At 36.4% G+C, this 23,780-nt stretch overlaps 1 protein-coding gene across 2 annotated transcripts; it reads left to right on the forward strand.

The window, feature by feature from the left end:
• Positions 1-3,295: 3,295 nt before the first annotated feature.
• Positions 3,296-23,670, forward strand: EMB1135 (RING/FYVE/PHD zinc finger superfamily protein). 2 transcript variants are annotated; one of them, XM_079012215.1, is made up of 32 exons: positions 3,296-3,928; positions 4,480-4,545; positions 4,625-4,798; positions 4,874-5,004; positions 5,089-5,165; positions 5,962-6,143; positions 7,381-7,458; positions 15,474-15,606; positions 16,881-16,941; positions 17,018-17,099; positions 17,176-17,304; positions 17,444-17,587; positions 17,703-17,802; positions 17,886-18,020; positions 18,118-18,188; positions 18,274-18,452; positions 18,594-18,687; positions 18,775-18,872; positions 18,972-19,107; positions 19,195-19,301; positions 19,423-19,518; positions 19,599-19,686; positions 19,848-19,968; positions 20,083-20,197; positions 20,572-20,695; positions 20,766-20,843; positions 20,922-21,040; positions 21,141-21,191; positions 21,264-21,366; positions 21,520-21,648; positions 21,802-21,913; positions 23,270-23,670. In XM_079012215.1, exons 1-32 carry the CDS (start codon positions 3,527-3,529, stop codon positions 23,299-23,301), a joined length of 3,747 nt encoding a protein of 1,248 aa, XP_078868341.1. In that variant the 5' UTR covers positions 3,296-3,526; the 3' UTR covers positions 23,302-23,670. The 2 variants fall into 2 exon arrangements, with proteins under 2 accessions (XP_078868341.1, XP_078868342.1); XM_079012216.1 differs by lacking the exon at positions 21,141-21,191.
• Positions 23,671-23,780: the final 110 nt, after the last annotated feature.

Here is a 23,780-nt window from a genome sequence, read left to right on the forward strand (position 1 = left end):
TTTAACCCCTGCCTTCAAAACTCTTTACAATTTGAGTCCGAAATTTACCATTTAGCCATTAGCTTCCAACATCTCTTCATATTAAGTCCTAACAATTACCCAATAGTCCCTGCCTTCATAATTATTACGAAACCAATCCGAAACTCGCACTTTTAACCCTCAAAAATCAAAAAATTTGGCACCCCGAAACCAACACTTTATTAATTATTATCTAATTTTGAATTATAACAACATATAATAATAATAATTGCTTATCGGGGTTCCAGGTTTATTATTTAATTATTACATTTTAAATGGGATTTTACAAATTAAATATTATTATGAAACATAAAATATGATATTCTATTTCTATTCAAACAATAAAATTGACCATAATTAATAAATAATAAAATGCAACTAACCGATAGCGATGTTTTCAGGATGGACCAATGAGATAAGAGACTGATAATCAACAAACTCAAAACCAAATGTAGGTCCAGAAAAGTCATGACACTCTGTAACAACAGTTTCATGGACAAAACTAAGTTTATGATCTTGCCGAGTTAAAATAAAACCACCCATCCTTTGAGATGCAAAGCTTGGACATTTTATGTAAAATGTTAAGCTATCTTTTAGAATGTTTTTGAATCAATAGATGCTTTTTCTTAATACATTTGCTTTGATCTTGATACCCTAAAAGAAGTAGAAAATATAAAATTATAATTTAATCATATTACATTTTGCATGTGGAATGAATATATACTGTTAAATTGTAAGATACCTACTCATCTAGTAAGATTAATTCAATGGAGAAAAGTTCGTCCTTGTTATAGAATGAAAAAAGGTTCCATAGGTTTATCATTTTGACTTTGATAGTCGAATCATCTTTTAAGTACATCCAAATCTACAATCAAAATAACATTTGGCTCTACCACCGGTCTGCAAAGAAAAATCAAAATCAATAAAATATTTACAATAAAAGTTAATGGCCTTTTTGTGTTATACAACTGTTGCAACAGAAAGTAAGATGCTATAAATGAAAAAAAATTATCTTATAAAATCATTAATTAATACGACAACATAAAACAAATGTATAAATAAATATATGTTATAAAATAAAAGCAAACAACCATTTTTGGCATTTGATAAGAAAAATTTAAAATTCGAAAAAAATAAATGAAGAAAGAATCCAAATCATAATAAATAAGACATCAGAAAGATTCCAAATTATCAATTAATAAAACAACAGAAAATAAATCTTTTTTTACCTTTGAGCATAAAATTGAAATAATACAAATTTATGTCATATAATTGTCCATACAAAAAGTATGATGCCATAAATGTAAAAATAAATCACATAAAACATTCAAATCTCATAAAAAACTAAAACATAGTTGCTGTCTGCCGTGCCCTTTTTGGCCTTCGATTAGAAAAATGTACAATATGAAAAAATAAAGGAAGAATTTCAGAATAAAAGTAAACAGCCCTTTTCGGTATTTGATTAGAAAAATGTAAAATACGAAAAAAATAAATGAAGAAAGAATCCAAATCATAATTAATAAGACAACATAAAGAATTATCAATTAATAAGACAACATAAAATAAATCTTTTTTTACCTTTGAGTGGAAAATTGAAATAATACAAATTTATGTTATATAATTGTTCATACAGAAAGTATGATGCTATAAATGTAAAAATAAATCACATAAAGCATTCAAATCTCAGAAAAACCAAAACATAGTTGCTGTCTGCCGTGCCCTTATTGGCCTTTGATTAGAAAAAGGTAAAATATGAAAAAATAAAAGAATTTATGAATTTCACACAAAGACATGCAATACCAATAACAAAAAGAAAATAACATAAAGCATTCAAATCACAGAAACACTCAAACATAGTTAGTGTTTGTATTATACACAAATATAAAATGATATAAAATAGACTTCTGATTGCATTTTAATAAAATAAAAAGCAACATATTTGATGGATTGAACACAGAACATGTGAAGACTGAAAATAGAAAAAGGCTAGAAGAAGAAAAAATTTAAAGGAGAAAATAATTTGGTTTTGGGGTTCGGTTTTATAACACGGTCAAATAAACGGAAATGATGTATATTTGGTATAAGATTAATATATTTAAAAATAAATGCAGATTTTTAAGGGATATAATAAATCAAAATTCAAAATACCGAAAGTTTATTTGAAATGATTTAGTCAAACGAAGTCTATATATTTTTGAATTTTTGTATTCGAAGAGATAAGTTCTAAAATTAATTTGATTGCATTTTCGGATATGAGATAAGAATTGATATTTTAACACTGTCGAATTCCTTTTATGATGGATGTATATATTAGGTAAAAGATTAATTTTAAAATAACTGTTGATTTTATGGTTTTGATGCAGGTAATTTCGGCAATGAGATAAATCATCTAACTAATCAAAACTAAAATGGTGCCCTTTATGAAACGATGGTCAAATGGTCAAATGATGCAGTATTTTCCCTAGGCGGGAAAAATATTGTGTAAATGTTTATTGTATTGACACGTGACAAGCAATAGGATACAAAAAAGGATACATGTCCTCTTAAAGACTCTTTTATTAAGAAGAGATGATTAATGCAACTTTATTTATAATTTATGAATTTCTAAATTGAATCTAGTTATTTTAATTGTTTATTTATTTAAATTATTTGTTTAAATATAAAAGAGAAATACACACTTCAATTTTAATAGTTAATTTTTTTTTCTTATCAATTCAAACTTTTTAATTTTTTAGATCTTCATATTTATTTTTATTTTTTTTGAACAAATTCATGTAGTACATGATTCTCACAACTAATTTTAATTATGTGAAACGTACGAACAGACACCTTGGTTTTAAATAATACAAAGTGACTGACTATGTTTTCCATTTTCAAATTATACTAGGATTTATTTTATCATATGGTGATTTCGCCTTTCAACGAGCAACACTTGGTCATTTAATAAAATCATCTCAAATGTGTTGATACGTCATTACATGTCAAACACCAGCATTTGCTATATCACTTCCATGTTAGTCGCACCAAAATATATAAGTAGAAAAATGGCCATTTCATAAAAATAGGAAAAGGAAGAAAGTAGAAGTTAAGACTCCAATTTTTTTCGAGGGAATAGGTATAGGGATACATAAAATAAACTTGGTTACCATTTAGTAATATTTTTTCTTTATTTTGGTTACAAAATTCACAAATAATGGAACAGAATCGTATTTGATACATATGGTCTCAAATGAAGGAAGGGAAATTTGCGAAGCCAAGATATAAGGATGCTCTATTGTAATGTAACTTTGGGCGCATTAACGCGAGCGAGAGAGAGGCGCCAATTAGATCACAGACAAAACCTTTTTGCCGCTTCCAGCGAACACCTTCCCATTCCCTTCCCCCCTCCTCAATTCCCCCACCCGTTTCCCTTGTAACGATTCCTCCGCCGCTCAACGGCGCTAACCGGCATATGTATATTGGAAACAGACAGCAGCAATAGCCAATCAAGGTAGAGTGGCCGAGTGAAATGGGGCAGCCACCAGTTTCACCTTCTCTCCCGCTCGTCCCACCACCACCACGACCAGGACCACCGGCCTTTCTTAGTTCCGCTGTTACTGGCGGTTGCCAAGTTCGGTGCGCCGGTTGCCGAATGATATTGACGGTTGGCCCGGGGCTGACCGAGTTTGTATGTCCTACATGCCAGTTGCCCCAGATGTTGCCGCCGGAGCTGATGCGGCCTCCCTCTCAGGTGCCGGCCCATGGCATCGATCCGAGTAAGATCCAGCTTCCATGCGCTAACTGCAAGGCCATCCTTAACGTCCCTCATGGTCTATCCCGATTCTCCTGCCCCCAGTGCAAAATGGAACTTGCCGTTGATCTCTCTCGGATTAAGCAGTTCTATCCCCCACCTCCTGAGGAAGTCAACGAGGTTTGCTCTTCCATTCTTAAGATGCACCCATCTTTTCCATTGTGTCACTCTTAATCTCTATCAGCCAAGTTTTGTTGTCTACGATGTATGCATACTTTTGTCTTTAATTTTGACCTAATTTGCTTGTCTCAGTCATTCAGAGACAAATTCATTTTATTTTAGTAATTTGCAAAGTGAAATCTCCTACCATGCCTTACGCCACTAGTTTCTTCAAGTCTTCTAGTCATAGGAGTGTAGTCTATCATTATATCGTTATGAATGGCTCATGACTTGGTATATATATTTTCAGTCAACTGCTTCTTGAGAACATAGAAAGGGAACAAATAGTAGAAAATTAAATGTGCTTTACTTTTTTGTTTGGCCCTTGACCTGTCCACTGGTAGCAAATTGCAGAGATTTTGCTGAAGCAAGTTGACTCATTTCTATTGCCATTTAATTGTCTTCTCAAAGATGGGAATTAATCCCCTTAGAATCGCAATTTGGTTTCTTTAATTTGGGATTTGTTGTTACACCTCTCACTATATCTCACATGATGAGTTAAACCTATTCAGGTAGCAATTGAAGTGGAACGAGAGGAAGATGGTGGAGGCATTGTGGGAGAAACATTTACAGACTATGTGAGTCTTTATCGTTCTATTGAGGTGCTGTAATAGACTTGTTTGGGTTATAATATATATATACTTTGTTGAAATGCAGCGCCCACCAAAGCTGTCTATTGGTCCTCCACATCCAGATCCCATTGTGGAAACCTCTTCCTTATCTGCAGTGCAGCCACCTGAACCCACATATGATCTTCAAACGAAGGGTCACTTGGAAACTTCAAAAGCATTATCATGCTTGCAGATTGAAACACTAGTTTATGCTTGTCAGGTTGCTTTCTTGACTTAAGTATGAGCTTCTAACCTCATTATGCTTGATGTGCATCATTGTTTGTTTTCTTGACAGAGACACCTGCAACATCTTGAAAACGGCTCCAGGGCAGGGTTTTTCCTTGGAGACGGAGCTGGTGTTGGCAAAGGACGCACAATTGCAGGACTAATTTGGGAAAATTGGCACCTTGGGAGGAGAAAAGCATTGTAAGCACTTGATTGATGGTTTTGCATATGAGTGATCTTTGATCATTAAGCAATGCAGTTGTGCTAATCATGATATGGTTTTAGGTGGATTTCTGTTGGTTCAGACTTGAAGTTTGATGCAAGAAGAGATTTGGATGATGTGGGAGCAACGTGTGTTGAAGGTATTGATGTATTTACGTTTGTTTGGACGAGCACCATATCCATCTATTAGCTGAATAGTTTTTTAGCATCTGTGATATATGTGTTGTTAGAGTATATGAATGAAAGACGGGGTGGGGTGGTTACTGGAATCACAAATTGGTTTAGATTTTTGATGGGATCGTTTAAACACTTTTCCGAATTTCATAGTTCTTCTCCCCTATGCCCGAAATTCAAATTACAGAATAGTCCTATCAAGAACAATTTCAGTCTAGGCATATACGCATAGAGAGTTTGAATTTTTCTAAATCTCCAAATCTTGTTGGTTATCAAGTTTCTAACTCCATTCATTGGTAATCTTGTAAATTCCATTATTACACTAAAATGTCTTGGTGACACTACTAAAATCACCAACATGTGTGTGTATGCCTACGCAAACTGACCTGGACTTCGATTTTCCTTTTCTTTCTCCTGCATGATCTTTTCACTGTTTCGGTTTATATGTCGACTTGCACAATAGAACTAGATGGATGCTTGTAGGCCAGTTTCAATCTCCAAAAATCTAAAATAAAGTGGGGGCAAATATTATTTTCTCTTTTCTAGCCAACCATTTTACTATGAGACCTTTAAGTGCGCCTTTGGTTGCCTTTCACGTGTGACATTGTTGGCTGCTTGTGAAGTTCTCATTAGGACGATGAGACAGCTACTAAAAATTGATTGTAATAAGGATCTATTGATTTTTTTTTCTATTTTCCTAACCTTAATGGTTAGAATTGAAAGGTATTGCTCATGGTTACACTAATTATGTTTTGCTTGCAGTGCATGCGCTGAACAAACTCCCTTATTCCAAGCTTGATTCCAAGACTGTTGGAATTAAAGAGGGTGTTGTTTTCTTGACATATAGCAGCCTTATAGCTTCTTCTGAGAGGGGACGCTCTCGATTGCAACAGCTTGTGCAGTGGTATGGATCAGAATATGATGGGCTTATCGTGTTTGATGAGGTACCAACCTTTTTTTTTTTTTTAAATACAGCCTACCACTTGTATGATTGAGTTATAATCCTATCTGTTCAAGTAGCAGCTAACCAATTCAATATGCTTATTACTCATTGCTCACTGAAGTTAGAGACTCCTTTTGCAATTTTTAAGTCTATTTTGGCTGATTTAATCTGACCGTAAGTTAACTTGCTAGCTAGAATGGTCTTTTGGATTTTTTTCTAGATAAAAAATATATGTTTTAAATTGGATGTTTGTTCATTTTTTAATTGAATTTTAAGGTTGGCAGGAGCAGGACCATAGCTAGCATGCAACGAGTTCTGTGAGTTAGCTAGAACTTAGAAGCTGTCACTTTGAAAAACTCCCGTCATTTTTGTTGTTGAATAAAAATGGTAATAGTGCCAGATGATAATGGCATCCTCACTGGCCACTGCATAGTAATAGCCAATTGGAGGTGTAACTGTAAATATAATAAGGAATTATGTATAAGATCACAAACATAAATTTACTTTGATGTTAACATTCCTAAGAATTTAATTACAACATCTCTACATCTCATTAGTAGCCTTTTTACCTTGTGTTACACACCCCACATGTCTTCATTTTGATATATGCTTTCTCTATTTTCTCTGAACACTTCATTTGCTGCTTTTTGGATCTGTGTTTAGTTTCTCATTAGAAGTTAAAAACCAACCGCGTTCTTCGACTCTGGTCTCAGACCACCTAGTCACAAACCCTTCCTCCCTCATATAACAAACACCAAAGGGCTTCTAGCCTAGCGGTATTAGGTGTTGCCCTTGCTTCTTGAGGTTGAGGGTTCAAGTCCTGTCTGGGACATAAGTGGATTAAGGAGCAGACTATATTTGCCGTTCAAAAATAAAAATAAAAATAAAAATATAACACCAACCTTACTATGGATTTCTGCCTCTAAAACCCATGTTGTCATCACCTCACCCCCCCTTACTATGGCTTTACTTTCTATGTATGGCACCACCAGTTTCCTTGTGGGCATGCGTTTTAGTTGTAATCATCTGGTCTTCCGTTTAAGACTCAATCAAAGAGAAAAAAAAATCCAAGTATTATGATGTGTGCACATTTATGTAACATTTTCAGGATGAAAACGTGGTCAGACAAGGTTTTTTGTTACATGATAAAAATGTGTTTGATTGGTATCTAGAAGGGTAAAAAAGAGAAAAATAAATAAAAAATCTATCGTGCTTGAGTGGTGTTTGCTTGATTGCAGTGCCACAAGGCCAAAAATTTGGTACCCGAAGCCGGAGGACAACCAACACGAACGGGTGAAGCAGTTCTTGAAATTCAGGTTTATTCTCTTCACCTGTTAATCTATTCATGAAACTGTTGTTTATTATTATTGTTAATTAGCTTTGTGTGTTGTCAAGAGGGCTGTTATTGCAAGCAGCACCCTTTGTCTTTCTGATGGAGAGGATTAAAACAACATAGTTCTGCTGAAGTAACCAGATATCTCAAGTAGATCAGAGTAAATAAAAGATAGAATTTCAAGGTTGTTATTTACAATTAATTTAATATATATAGTACTATAGTAACTAGAGTGAAAAAGCAAGCTATCCATATCTCTCCCAAAATGTCATTAACGTAAGTCAGGGCCTATTATGTATTTGCTGAAATCATAAGGTGCATAACCCAAAGGCACCACCAGGGAGAGCTTGCCCAAATGACTTGAATGGTTAATGTTGATTTGCTCCTGGTGGTCAAACCCAAAGCCTTTGTTTGGTAGAGCTTTCAGTTTTATATTGTATGTGGAAGTGGAACACCCATTTGCATAAGTAGATAAGGCTAAAATGCTGTTTTAAATTTTAATTGGTAGTAGGTATATTCATCATCATTATTATTAGTAATCCTCGTGGTCGTGTTTGGTACACTGCTAGTGCTGCCTCATTTTCCATTAGGTCAGTCAGTGGGTCTAAATAGGTTTAGCAGGTGGTTTTAGTTCCTAAAACATTCTTCTCTTTAATTAGCATGTGTGGTCAGAGAGATAGGAATAGGAAACAAGGCTAGAGGGAGATTAGTGTCGTATTGGGCTGAGTGATGATAAAGATGGCACAAGAGATTGAACCTAAAGGAGAAGCTGGGTTTCTGTCTGGCTCAAATTTGTTCTTCAAGAGCATCTAGGGGGCTAGCTTACTACAGATGAAGTTTAGAGACTGAAAATGCAACTTGGTTTTTAGTGATGTTGGAAATTATTTCAAACAGAAAACACTTTTTAATCGTAGAAAGTTTAATAAACGTGAAACAGCAACTGTCTATGTTTGCAGATACGTAGCTAATAATCTAAATACATGGCACTTGTAGTTGAAAGCTATCTGTATTATACCTTAGATGTGTTGTATCCAAGAAACAGAAAGACACACGCAGTAGAATGATAACTGTGTTTTTATGAATAATAGATGCTTACAAGAGGATATATATATATATATATATATATATATATATATATATATATATATATATATATATCCTCCCTAATAAATGAAGGTTTTTTTTGCCACATGTCACACTCTCATTAACTTGGACACATGTTATTTTTTGGTATTTTTGAATAAATGTTTTTCCATTTGTCATTTTCTCATTTTTTTTTATCTTTTTTTAATTAACCCATCATATTTACACCTCAATTAATAATTGCCTTAATTGAAAATAACTAATAAATTACAATATTACTACTCATATAGTATTTAATATGTTTCCTTTTAAATTTAAATTTTAAATTTCAAATTTAAATAAATTTTTGTTTAAACATTTATATTTAATTTTTTGTTTTATCCAACCCGTATAACATACGGGTCTCACAACTAGTATATATATATATATATATATATATATATATATATATATATAATAAATGAAAGTTTTTTTGCCACATGTCATCTTCTCCTTCATTTAGACACATGTCATTTTCTAGAATTTTTAATTTTTCTATTTTCCACTTGTCATTTTATTGTATTTTTCATTTTATTAAATTAAAATTCCACATTTAATATGTATGGTAATATATATGTAAGGTATTTATTAGAAAGAGTTTATATATGCAATGTATTCAATACATTAAAGTCTCATTAATTTTCATAATTCAAAATTTTCTCATTTTTCTTATAAATTCAAATTTTTTAAATTGTTAAAATGTTTTATATATATTTTTTTAAATAAACCCATGTAATACATGGGTCTCACACCTAGTATATATATATATCCTCTCTAATAAATGAAGGTTTTTTTGCCACTTGTCACACTCTCATTCAATTTGCCAAATGTCATTTTGTGGTTATTTTGAATTAACTTTTTTTTTCCACATGTCATTTTATGAATTTTCTATTTTATTTAATTCCACATAATATTTTAATGTAATAATTGTAATAAATGTAGTAATAAATTGATATGAATTTCATTAATGAACTTACCTTTTAATTTCAAAATTCTCAAAATTAAAGCTCATTAGTTTTTTTTATTTAAATTATTTGTTTAAATTTAAAAGATAAAAAACATTTCCATTATAATAATTCATTATTTTTTCTTATTTTCTTACAAATTCAAAGCTTATAGCTTAGACTTGCAATTCACAACAGAATAAATCAAACGTAAATGATAGGTTCCCACAATTCTAGAGGTGGGTGCTCTCCCAAGTTCATAAGAACTGTTTCATTGATTTTTTCATAAGGAAAAAATAACAAAAGATCCTCCAGGACTATATATAAGACAGCTGGAGACAAAACAGAATAAACCACAGACCCTGCTCCCCACTAGAAGGATCCCCACGGACCAGAACGTGGTGGGAGGAGCATAACAACGAAGGGGACCACAAACTATAAGACAAAAAACAAGATGAAATAATAACAAGCCTGGGCTGCAGAAAAGGACTAAGATGGAGTCGGCTGATGTGGTTTGTTCCTTCCCCTTTTGTAGACATGGACGTCCTTGGGCCTATCAATACCCGCCTCCCAAACTCGAACCTTGCCCTCAAGGTTAAATTCTGGAAACTGGAGGTGGAACCTGTTAAAATCTTCCCAAGTGGCTTCCGCTTCTGACAGCCCCTTCCATTGAATCAAAACTTCTCTTCCTTGATCCTTGCCCTTTCCAATCCGTACCCCTCGAAGCAACAACGGTTGGAGGATTAGTTCCATCTCTGTATTGAGTTGTGGAGGCAGATCATTGCTAACAGTAGGCTCGCCATGGGCTGCCCTCAATTGAGACACATGAAATACGGGATGGATGGTAGCTGTTGGAGGTAGGTCCAACTTGTAGGCTACTTTGCCAATCCGTTGGCTAATGCGATAGGGTCCATAGTATTTAGGAGCCAATTTTTCATACTTCCTCTTGGCAAGACTTTGTTGTCGGTATGGGCGAAGTTTCACGTAGACCTTGTCTCCTTCGTTGAACTCCACTTCTCGACGATGCTTGTTGGCCTGCATAACCATTTTCTGTTGAGCCCTGATCAAATGCACTCGAAGGTCATCCAGGATGGCATCCCGATCTTCTAGAAGTTGGTCGATTGCATCCATAGTAGTGTGTTGTCCCTCATAACGGAGGATGGGAGGTGGGTCACGACCATACAGGGCCTTGAACGGGGTGCAATTGATGGAGGCGTGGTAAGAAGTATTATACCATAACTCCGCCCATGAAAGCCAATGTGCCCAGCTCTTGGGTTTTTCTGAACAAAAACATTGCAAGTAAGTTTCCAGACAACGATTCACCACCTCAGACTGCCCGTCTGCTTGAGGGTGGTAGGCCGTGCTTTTCTTCAGTTGTACCCCATGTAAACGGAACATCTCGCTCCAGAGTTGGCTCATAAAGATTCGGTCTCTATCGCTGATAATAGAAGAGGGAAAACCGTGCAACCTTACAATTTCTTTGATGAATTCACTGGCAACCGCAGTTGCTGTGAAGGGATGTTTGAGAGGGATAAAGTGGGCATATTTTGTCAGCCTGTCAACCACCACCCATATAGTGTCCCAGCCACTCGATTTCGGAAGGCCTTCAATAAAATCCATAGTCACTTCGTCCCATGTTTGCGTCGGAAGAGGGATGGGTTGAAGCAGCCCCGCCGGGGACATAGTGAGAGTTTTGTGGGTTTGACAAATCTTGCAGTTCCTCACGTATTCCATGATGGTGGTGCGCATTCCAGGCCAAAACAGTTCCGCTGCTGCTTGCATGTAAGTTTTCTTCTCCCCTGCATGCCCCCCGATTGGAGAATCGTGATACATGGCTAGAATCTCGGGTAAGAGGGCTGTCGAGGAGGGAACCACTAGCCTTCCCTTGAACAGAAGGTTACCTTGGTACGTGGAATACCCTTTGTGTGATTCCACATCACGCTCCAAGTCAACCTTAACTTTTTGTATGAATTCATCCCGGGCCATTTCTTCTTTCAGTTGATCCCAAAACTTCCAGACCCCCACGGAAATGGAGTTACAATCTAGCTGGTTCTCCTTTCGCGAAAGGGCATCCGCCACACGGTTGCTTGCTCCCGGCCGGTACTGGATATCGAAATTGAAACCCATGAGTTTCGAAATCCATTTTTGATAATCACTTCCCACCATCCGTTGTTCCAGAATGTATTTGAGACTCAGCTGATCGGTGCGCACCACGAACTTTCTTCCCAGCAGATAGGGTCTCCATTTGAGGACTGCCATGACAATTGCCATGAGTTCTTTCTCATAAATAGATTTAAGGCGAGCTTGAACACCCAAGGTGGAACTGTAGTAGGCTATCGGCCTGTTTTCCTGCATCAACACGGCCCCCAGTCCATGACCGGATGCATCCGTCTCCACAACGAAGAGTTTGTTGAAGTCGGGCATAGCCAACACCGGGACTGTGGTCATGGCTTTTTTCAGTTGTAAGAATGCCCCGTTGGCTTCCTCATTCCAGCCAAACTTATCCTTTTTTAACTGTTCAGTAAGGGGTTTGGCTATGTTAGCATACCCTTGTACGAATTTCCGGTAATACCCGGTGAGTCCGAGGAATCCCCTAAGCCCTTTGAGATTGCTCGGGGTAGGCCAATCCTGCATTGCTTGGATTTTGTTGTCTTCAGCAGACACCCCTTCAGCTGATACCACGTGCCCCAAATATGTTAGTCTCCTCTTTCCGAACTCACATTTCTTGAAATTCACAAAGAGTTGGTGCTCCTTTAACTTTCGGAAAGCTGTGAGCACATGCTCTCGATGTAGTTCCTCACTTGGGCTGTAAATTAAGATGCGTCAAAGAAAACCAAAATGAACTTCCTTAGGTAGGGACGGAATACATCATTCATAAGTGCTTGAAAAGTGGCCGGGGCATTAGTAAGACCAAAAGGCATTACTTTGAACTCATAATGCCCGTCGTGTGTTCGGAACGCGGTCTTGGGAACGTCTTCCTTTCGAACCCGGATTTGGTGATACCCCGACTTCAAGTCGAGTTTGCTGAAAATGACCGATCCATGAAGTTCATCCAACAACTCGTCTATAACAGGGATAAGGAATTTATCGGGGACAGTAGCTCGATTTAAGGCCCTGTAGTCTACACAGAATCTCCAGGACCCGTCTTTTTTCTTCACTAGGATGACCGGGCTGGAATAGGGACTATTGCTGGGTTGAATCACATTAGCCTCCGTGTTACAGAGCTCGAGAAATACGCCGTTGCCCTCCTTCCCAATCGTCCTTGTCATAGCCTTGAGAGAGATTAGGGATTTTCCCAAAGATTTGTCCCCCTCGATTTTAGCCTTTCTTCCTCCTACATCAAATTCCATTGTCTGCTCTTTCCAATTTGTTTTTGTCACCCCAAGGGTCTCTAACCATTGCATTCCCAGTATGACATCAGAACTTCCTAACCGCAGGGGAAGGAAATCCTCAGTGATGTCGAGCTCCTTAAGGTGAAGTAAGATCCCTCTGCAAATCCCAGTTCCCCTCTCGCTATCACCGGTTCCCATCCTCACCCCGTAAGGCTCTGTCTCGTCGACTGGAAGTCCCAAGGCGGCGATCAGATGTGAAGAGATGAAGTTGTGCGTGGCCCCTAGGTCAATTAGGGTTACCACCGGTTGATTCCCGATAGCCCCTCTAACCTTCATCGTCTTTGGGGAGGATAAGCCTGCTACTGAGTTGAGGGATACTTCCACTTCAGGGCTGACCTCCGTGGAAACAAGAGTAGCGGGGTCGACCTCGTCAGGGGGAACTTCAGGTGTCTGTTCTTCCTCATCTACAAGAATCAAGTTAACCTGTGATTTGCAGACGTGTCCCTTGAACCACCTGTCATCACAACGATAACATACGCCACGGCTCCTCTTATCTTGGATTTGAGCCTCAGTCAGTGTTCGGTGAGGTCGAGCATTACTTCCCGATCTTCCTGGTTGAGAGAAAGTGGTAGAATGGGTCGGATTTCCCCCAATACTACGCCCTCCGGTTTGATTGCCCCGAATTCCCAGGGATCCGAACCCGCTAGCGAATAAGGCCCTGTTCCTTTCTTCAATTTGTTGGGCTAAGTCAATGGCACGGCCCAGATCTCTGGGGTCCAAAGTCGTAGCTCTGTCTTGATCTGATCCGATAGTCCATCTATGAAATTTCCCAACGCCACCCTTTCTGTTAACCCTTCCAGCGGAGCCGACAATTCGATGAATCGCCGGACGTATTCCTCCGCCGTCCCGGTCTGCGTTAGGGCAGCCCACTGCTCGTACAAATCGCCACCGTGTATTGGGCGAAATCTGTTCAGGAACACCTCCTTCATTACTTCCCATGTTTGTATCTCAGCTCGTTGGTTGGACCAATGATACCAAGACAAAGCATCCCCACTAAGTGCGAGGACAGCCGCCGTAATCTTCTCTTCATCTAAGAGTTGATATATTGCGAAATAGCGCTCCGCCTGAAGAATCCATCCGTCTGGATCCGTCCCATCAAAGGTTGGCATGTCAATTTTTCTATGCCGGAATTCGTACCTCCCACCGCCGGTGTTGTTGTTAGTTTGGTAAAGAGTCCCAAACACAAGGCCGTTTCCACCAGGACCGCCGTTTCCTCCAAGTCCGCCAGAACCTCACCCGCCTGGTAACGTACCGCTAATCACAGAACTCGCGACTCCCTTGTTCTTGTTTGTTGTAGGTCCAGAAGGAGTATTGTTGCCTGAGAGAACCACCGGTGTTTGGGTTCTCCCCCCTGGCGTCCCTGTTACAGTCTCGAGTTTCTCCAAAACCTTGTCTAAGGTCGACTGCAGTTCATCCTGTCGTTGATTTGTTCGGTCTTGGCCTTGAAGAAGGCTATCCATCGTTAGCTTCATCTCCTGGATATCCGTCCCATGAGATTGAAGATGGACTTGCATTAACCCCACTTGCTCTTCAACCTTCTTCACCGCCGCTGCTTCTTTGGAAGCTCCCCCCATGGAATCTTATCGCTCTGATACCAGTTGATAGCTTAGACTTGCAATTCACAACAGAATAAATCAAACCTAAATGATAGGTTCCCACAATTCTAGAGGTGGGTGCTCTCCCAAGTTCATAAGAACTGTTTCATTGATTTTTTCATAAGGAAAAAATAACAAAAGATCCTCCAGGACTATATATAAGACAGCTGGAGACAAAACAGAATAAACCAGACCCTGCTCCCCACTAGAAGGATCCCCACGGACCAGAACGTGGTGGGAGGAGCATAACAACGAAGGGGACCACAAACTATAAGACAAAAAACAAGATGAAATAATAACAAGCCTGGGCTGCAGAAAAGGACTAAGATGGAGTGGGCTGATGTGGTTTGTTCCTTCCCCTTTTGTAGACATGGACGTCCTTGGGCCTATCAAAAGCTCTCAAATATTTTGACCTTTATATTTATTTTTATTTTTCTTAAATTAACTCATGTAATACATGGGTCTCACAACTAGTGTGTGTGTATATATATATATATATATATATATATATATATATATATATATATATATATATATATATATATATATGCGGTGCAAATCAGATCTTTGTAGTGGGACTGTTAAAAAAGAGATTTTAATTTTATTGGAGTACAATTTCTTATCTTTTATGGCACACATTAAAGAAGTGGCAGAAAAGCAACAAAAGTAAGAACATAAAAAAGTGTAACAGTTTAAGGGGCTTAATTGCTGTTGCTAACATATCAAGTTTAAATGTTTAATAGGTATGATAGTTGATTTTTTCGAGGTCTTGTTTTCTGCTGATTCTGAGTTTTCTTTTATTTTGGTTTGTATTGTATACATTGCCTCTTGCAGTTATATATATATATATATATATATATATATATATATATATATATTTAGTGAGATATTGTTTGTTCTCTTGAGAAGGCTAAGAGGCCTGGTTTGAATGTATGTGTACAACAGGCACGACTTCCTGAAGCGCGCGTTGTTTATTGTTCAGCCACTGGTGCATCAGAACCTCGAAATCTGGGTTATATGGTACGCCTTGGTCTTTGGGGAGCTGGAACTTCCTTCGAGGATTTCCGTGATTTTTTAGGTATTATTTCATATATTTTTCTTTTCTTTGTCATACTATAAAAAGCTGTTATGTCATGCCTCCTGTGTAGTTAGTTAACTTAGATGACAGGGATATGCTATGAAGCAGAAATGCTAGAGGTAGACTGTATTCTGTACCTGTAGCATAGCGGGTGTGGCTGTGGCAGGATAGCTAAATGAAATTATATATTGAGATACAGCTTAGTTGTACGATCCTCATGCATGAAACCTTGTGGGATGTTTTTTAAAAAGTTGACTCATTTTAATTCCATCTTCAGGTTCATTGGAGAAGGAATGTTTCATACAGTACCAATCACATATACTTAGGCTTTTGTAGCATTAGTTCAGGAAAATTAAACATTGTCAGTTAGAGTATAGGATCCCAAAATAAAAAGGGTTTTGTATTTTCTAAATATGAAATTATTTAATAAGATGCATCAGCTGGTCACCTATTTATAACTACTAGACTCCTAAGGACTTATCCCAATGCTATGTTTACCTCTAAAGACAACCTACTCCTAGGCTCCTATCTTACTGGATTGTAATCAAAATTTCAACACATATTGTACAAAAAATTTAGGGAAAACCAAATGTATTATCTACGAATGCTCAAAAACCATTGCTCTAAAAACATTCATGGCCATTTTAGAGCAATGCACTTTCATTAAAACCAGAATATAGCAATGTGCTTTCATTCAAATGTGCATTAAAACCTGTACCATGACCTCATTGAGGCTGATCTTAAACTTTCTTTAAAAGATCAGAACATAAATGGTCACAAAGTGTTAATTTAGGCAAAGACCTTAACATAAAATGGTTGTAATGGACAAAAGTATGAGCAACATAATGACTTTTCTGAGCATTGGGTGGGTTTTTCCCATAAGTTTACAATGTTACAGTAGGATCCCATAATAATAATAATAATGGTGTTACACCCCACCAATATGGCAATGTGAAGTTTTGATATAAAATTTACCACACAAGACGTAATGTTGACCAATAATGCATCTTAAATCATTGTAGGCGTCAGTGAAGGTGAGGGTAAAGTAAGTTACTGAAATGACTTAATTCCTAGGTCATCTCATCTGTATTTCAGTTGCAAATTCACATAGAATGCATGCTTTACGAAACTTTCAGAAGGTTAAATAAATTATAGATTACATTGCTCAGCCACTTGTAATAATACTTATACATTTGTAATTCTCTCTGCATATAAACCAATATTTTAGTGTGCACCCACTTTAATAAGTCATCATCAACACTCCTACCATGCAGTTGCTCTGGATTCAGGAGGAGTAGGAGCACTGGAGCTTGTTGCCATGGACATGAAAGCGCGGTTGGCATTTATCATTCATCATGTATAGCTTAGCTGATTACTGTGGTACCAAAATGAGGGTTATTTTTCGTTTCAGAGGGATGTATGTATGTCGGACACTGAGTTATAAAGGCGCAGAGTTTGAAGTTGTTGAGGTTCCGCTGGAGGCCAAAATGACGGTACCAAGTAGTTTTCTGTCTTTGCAAGTAAAAAAAATGCAGCTACAAGGTTTCTTAATATTTTATTTCATGCCAGGAGGTATACAAAAAAGCAGCTGAATTTTGGGCCGAATTGAGGGTGGAATTGCTATCTGCAAGTGCATTCCTTGGAGATGAGAAGCCTAGTTCCAGTCAGTTGTGGAGATTATATTGGGCCAACCATCAGGTTTTCCGATTAACATTAACATCATATATATATATATATATATATATATATATATATATATGTTATATGTGTGTGCGTGCCCGAATGTTATGTTTCCTCCGTGGTTGCTTTAATTTTTGTTGCTTCTGTTATATTCTAGCGTTTCTTTAGGTATGTCTGCATGTCAGCCAAGGTACCTGCTGTTGTAAAGCTTGCGAAGCAGGCACTGATGGACAATAAGTGTGTAGTGATTGGTCTTCAAAGTACCGGGGAGGCAAGAACAGAAGACGCAGTCACAAGATATGTTAGTGCATGTGTTTTTTCTTTGCATGTCATGTTAAAAAACCAAAAATAGCATTCGCATGTATTGTATTCTGATTTCTGATGTATGTATGTATGTGCACACTTATAATTAATAGGGCAATGAACTTGATGATTTTATTTCTGGACCTCGTGAGCTGTTGCTTAAGTTTGTTGAAGAAAACTATCCTCTGCCTGAAGAGCCTGAATCTCTCCCAGGTGTTCATTCGATTATGATTTATGCATGCCTCAGTTTTTAACTTTTCTAATTAATATTAGGATTTTTGTTTTATCCCTGGTAGGAGGAGAGGATAGTGTGAAGGAACTTCAGCGCAAGAGGCACTCAGCAACACCTGATGTTTCATTTAAAGGGAGGGTCAGGAAAGCTGCAAAATGGAAACCCTCAAGTGATGATGAGACTGATGAAGATTCCGAATGTAAGTTATGCAGAATGCAGCCAGCAATCTACTTTCTTTGTGTGCTCAAGTTGGGTTGTAACTAATGGTATTTCTAATTTGCTGTTAAACCAAACAGCTGATTCTGGGCGGGAATCTATGGAATCAGATGATGAGTTTCAGATATGTAACATATGCAATTCAGAAGCGGTATGTGCCTGCCTCTCTTTGTTGTTGATATGTTAACATGCTCTTGATTATACAATCTAATCTATCTTTTCATGTATGTATGTAGGAAAGAAAGAAATTGCTCCAGTGCTCATGTTGTGGTCAACTTGTACATCCAGCATGTGTTGTCCCACCCGAACCAGAGACGGATGCAATATCTGCCACTTGGTCTTGTCATTCATGCAAGGAAAAAACAGAGGAGTATCTCCAAGCAAGACATCTATATGTAGCTGAACTACTACGGAGGTTGCTTTTTTTTTTTTTTTTTTTTTTTTTTTGTAGTAACATTGTTTTTGCCAGAAGAAAATACATTACAAAGCTGAATTGACCTGATATGATAGTTTGAATGTGATTACTGCTTAACCTTTGGTATGTGGAATGTGTTAGATATGAAGGAGCCATAGAGCGCAAGTCAAAGATTTTGGACATAATCCGTACTTTTGAGCTTCCAAACAATCCATTGGATGACATTATTGATCTGGTAAATAAGGTTTTTCTGTGCTGTATATATATTTATATGATATATGTAATGTAATCATCTATGTTTAATGTTTTGCACTAATTGCAGCTTGGAGGCCCTGATAATGTTGCGGAAATAACAGGGAGACGAGGTATGCTTGTAAGGGCCTCGAGTGGAAAGGGAGTGACTTATCAGGCACGAAACACGTGAGTTTATTATTATTGTTGGGACTTTAAGTTAAGATCTGATTTGGTTTAGTTGGTCTAGGATGTTATATTATTAACAATGTATCGTCTGTGATACAGGAAGGATGTGAGTATGGAAATGGTGAACATGCATGAGAAACAACTGTTCATGGATGGTAAGAAACTGGTTGCAATCATTTCTGAAGCTGGATCTGCAGGCGTCTCGTTGCAGGCTGATAGGAGAGCCTTGAACCAGGTAAATGCTAAATACTAAATGAAATGCCTGCATGATTTATCTATCTTGCAGCCATCATCCTTAATGTGATTTTTTTTTTGGGATCAGAGAAGAAGGGTCCATGTAACTTTAGAACTGCCTTGGAGTGCTGATCGTGCAATCCAGCAATTTGGGAGGACTCACCGTTCAAATCAAGCTTCTGCACCCGAGTACAGGTAGATATAAGTATGAATCCAATCCAGCATAACCAAGTAGTAGGCTAGGCTTTGTGTTGTATTATATGGGTATGGTATATTGATTTCCAAAAAACACTGAGAGAAAGCTGTGTCTGTATAGGATACTGTTCACAAATCTTGGAGGGGAGCGGCGGTTTGCTTCCATTGTTGCAAAGAGACTGGAGTCGCTGGGAGCCTTAACACAGGGTGATCGCCGGTAAGTTTGGGGATACACTTTCCTTGATCAGAAAAGCAAAAAAAGCAAATGGTAAAATTAAACATATCCTTTCATTTCAGGGCTGGACCATCTCTTAGCGCCTACAATTATGATAGTTCTTATGGGAAAAAGGCCTTGCTCCTGATGTACAGGGGAATCATGGACCAGGTTTCTCTTTCTCTCTCTCTCTCTCTCTCTCTATATATATATATATATATATATATATATATACACACGTGTTTAAAGCAACCAAACTACACTATAGAGGTATATATATATACACACGTGTTTAAAGCAACCAAACTACACTATAGAGGTTTGTTTCTCAGGATTCTCTTCCGGTTTTACCTCCAAACTGTTTGTCTGAAAATCCTGCTACAATCCGGGAGTTTATTGAAAAGGGAAAAGCTGCTCTTGTTTCTGTTGGCATAGTTAGGGACACAGTTGTTGGTACTATACTATCTTTTGCCTGTTATTGTATTTCGTTTGAGTGCACCTATACTACCAAGAATAAGCTTATAGTGGTAGTGGATCAGATTCAGAGTGGTCGGTTTCATGCTGCAGGAAATGGCAAGGATGCTGGAAAGTTCTCTACCGGCCGCATAGTTGATTCAGACATGCATGATGTTGGACGTTTTCTCAATCGGCTTTTAGGACTGCCACCAGAGATCCAAAACAGGTTACGCTTAGCTTATGCTTTTTAATTTAATATATACTCCCTCCTTCCCAAAATTATTGTCCACGTTTGACTTTTTAAGTCTCTTTTGTTCAACTTTGACCTTAAATAATTTACTTTTTGTTATATAATTTTTTATGCAAGATATATGAATAAATTGTTTTTTAAATGTATTTTCTTTGTTATACGTTTCATCAAAAATTATATAACACAAATAAAGTTATTTATGGTCAAAGTTGACATGGAAAGACTTCAAAAGTCAAACGTGGACAATAATTTTGGGACGGAGGGAGTATATAATATATATATATATATATATATATATATATATATATATTGTAGTTTAATTGAACTTGTTAGTAATTACTTACTAGCAGGCTGTTTGAATTGTTTGTTCGCATTCTTGATCATCTTCTTCAAAATGCACGCCTTGAAGGCCATTTAGATACTGGGATTGTTGATATGAAAGCCAACACAATTGAGTTACAAGGATCTCCAAAGGTAAGGTTACACTTACACTACTAAACTTTGTGTATTCTATTCTTGTTATTAACATCTTATCTTTTGGCAGACTGTTCATACAGATCATATGTCTGGAGCATCCACTGTACTATTTACATTTGTTATGGATCGTGGCATTACTTGGGAGGTATGCACACATTTTCTTTACTCTACACTACTACAAGCAAGCAGTGTTGTTTAATTACATTATTTTTAATTTTCACAGGCGGCATGTGCCTTGCTTAGTGAGAAGCAAAAAGATGTGTCTGGTTCTTCTGCTATTGGATTTTATGAATCAAAAAGAGAGTGGCTTGGAAGAAGGCACTACCTTTTGGCAATCGAAAGGTTATTAATTAATATAGTTTGTTTGTTTAATCCGGTTTAGTTTCTACTCACACGCACAAAGCACAAGCTAATAAGAGGAACTCGTATGTATTTCTTCCAGTTCTTCTGGAATGTATAAGATTTTCCGCCCTGCTGTTGGGGAGGCCATTAGGTAATAAATAAATTAAAAAAAACATCCCTCTGACATTTGACACTTGTTATTAATATTTACTTACTTTTTCAGGGAAATGCATATAGCTGAGCTGAAAGACAAATACAGAAAAACATTATCATTAGAAAAGGCACATATTGGATGGAAGGACGAGTATGAAGTTTCATCCAAGCAGGTATCATACATGTACATCTTCATTTATGAAAAATGCTGTAGCAGATTTTATTACAGTTTTCATCACATAAAACCCAATCTAAATTCTAAAATCATTCGTATATTTGATTGGGAGGGAGGGAGTGAAGAGAGTTTGTTTGTTTGTTTGGCACAGTGCATGCATGGTCCAAATTGTAAGCTTGGAAGCTTTTGCACTGTGGGGAAAAGAATACAGGAAGTGAATGTACTTGGTGGTCTTATTCTACCAATTTGGGGAACAATTGAGAAGGCCCTATCCAAACAGGTTTCCAGTTATACTATTATGATATAATCATGCATGATGAATTTTTATTAAGCTTTTTTTTGCTTCGGTGTGTATGTGTGTGTGTGTGTGTATATATATATATATATATATATATATATAATGATTGTTTAATTTGTATTGAATGCAATGCAGGCCCGTCAAAGTCATAGACGGATACGTGTTGTGCGCATTGAGACAACGAAAGATGCTCAACGAATTGTTGGACTTCTTGTTCCAAATGCAGTAGTACCTTCTGTGCTTCAAGGTCTCTCTCTCTCTCTCTCTCTCAACCAAGGTTTTCACAAATAAGAAAATGATAATAATAATATGCAAGGACAGATGGCCAAACCATGGCTGGCCATTATTTATTTATTTTACATGCGGCTCCTCATTTAATCTTTGGTTGTATATATTTTTCTCGTTTCAAATTAAGCTTTATTTTTTATTAGAAGATATACAGACTATCATTGGCATGTCTTCAAATACAATCCGAAATTTCGTAATATCGTAATCTAATTTTCAATGTTTTTTATATTAAAAATCAATGGTTGAGATGGTGGTTTTTTATAAATCAAATAAATTCTCTTATAATTTTAAATAGGATAAAATTGATTATATATATATATATATATATATATATATATATATATATATATATATATATATATATATACACACACTAGCAATTGGCCCGCGCAAAGCGGTGGCAAAAGATTAGTTTGTTATTAGAGAACATATTCCAAAAAACAGTTACCACATTGGTCAATCGATCACTGTACCAAATAAGAAACTAAATAAAAATAATTTTTATACAAGTCGATCAGTGTACCAAATAGTTAATAATAAAAATAATTGTTATTATCACTTATATTATTTTTTGGTTAATATAATTTTTATACAAGACGCTTTTAAATAAGAAACTAAATAAAAATAAAGTATAAAACAACCAATATATTCTTGCTTTTAATCTTAAAAAATAATAATAATAATAATAATAATAATAATAAATTGTTAAAAGAAAATGAAAAAAAAAGAAAGATTAAGTTAGTCTTTTTATCCTAAAGGACCAAAACTGCTATATATATAAACCACAAGGATACAACCTATTAATTTTTTAACTTAGGGACCAAAACTTATTAACTTTTTAACTTTGGGACCAAAACTTTAATCAGACCAAAGCTTAAGGGTTATTTCTATAATTTACTCTAAAATAAACGGGAAAATAGTTTTGAAAATTGTATTTGAATGGGTGATTTTGACTTTTTATTGGTGCCTTTAAAATCTCCCTGGATAAGATTTCAAAATATAGTTAGTTTAACTTTTAATTATTATTTTAATAAGAGATAATTATACTTTAAGCTTATATATTTGTACAACTTAAAAATATTATTATTTTATTAATGGTTACTTGTATTATTAGCTTAATGACTTGAATGTCTTAAAAAAATATTATTATTATATTGAATCTATTTTTAGAAATAGTAAGATTTACTTTATAATGTAGTATAGATAATTTAGAAAAGAGTGTTGAATTTGTAGTGTTGGTTGGTTGATGGCAGTTATATGTCCTGACTCCTGACCTTGATTTGATTGATGATTGATGAATGATGAATGATGACAGATCTAGCGTGGGTTCAAGAAATCGAGGACTAAGATAGTCAGTCATAGAGGGTTTTTTGGTGGTGGATAAAGATAAACTTATTTTATTTTTGTTCATCTTTCTATAAAGATATCTGCCTTTGGAACTGAAGTACATGATGATGATTACAGCACCAACCGAAACTTGCTGCAGCTGATAAATATAATATAGATCTATATATATGTTTTATATTTTGTGCTTCATTCCTTTCACTCGGGGTTTTTTTTTGTGTAATTATTTAAGTGGTAATTAATACCTTCCTACCTATCTACCGAGGAAAGCATTACGGTTTATAGGCGTGAATGTATCTACGGATAAACAAACCGTTGATTTGTCTTTTGTTGAGTATTGATGAATGATGATGATAGCCAATTAGCCGTTCATACTTCCAACTTCATGCAACCTTGGGCTCTTTCTTTCAATCTAAAGGCTCAAGGCTTCAGACATGGACCATTTCCCTCTATATTAAGTTGGATAAAAGATTATGGAGTAT

Source organism: Lactuca serriola, chromosome 7 (assembly GCF_051521515.1).
Source record: "Lactuca serriola cultivar US96UC23 chromosome 7, Lser_US96UC23_V15, whole genome shotgun sequence".
In the NCBI taxonomy this organism is placed as follows: Eukaryota; Viridiplantae; Streptophyta; class Magnoliopsida; order Asterales; family Asteraceae; genus Lactuca; species Lactuca serriola.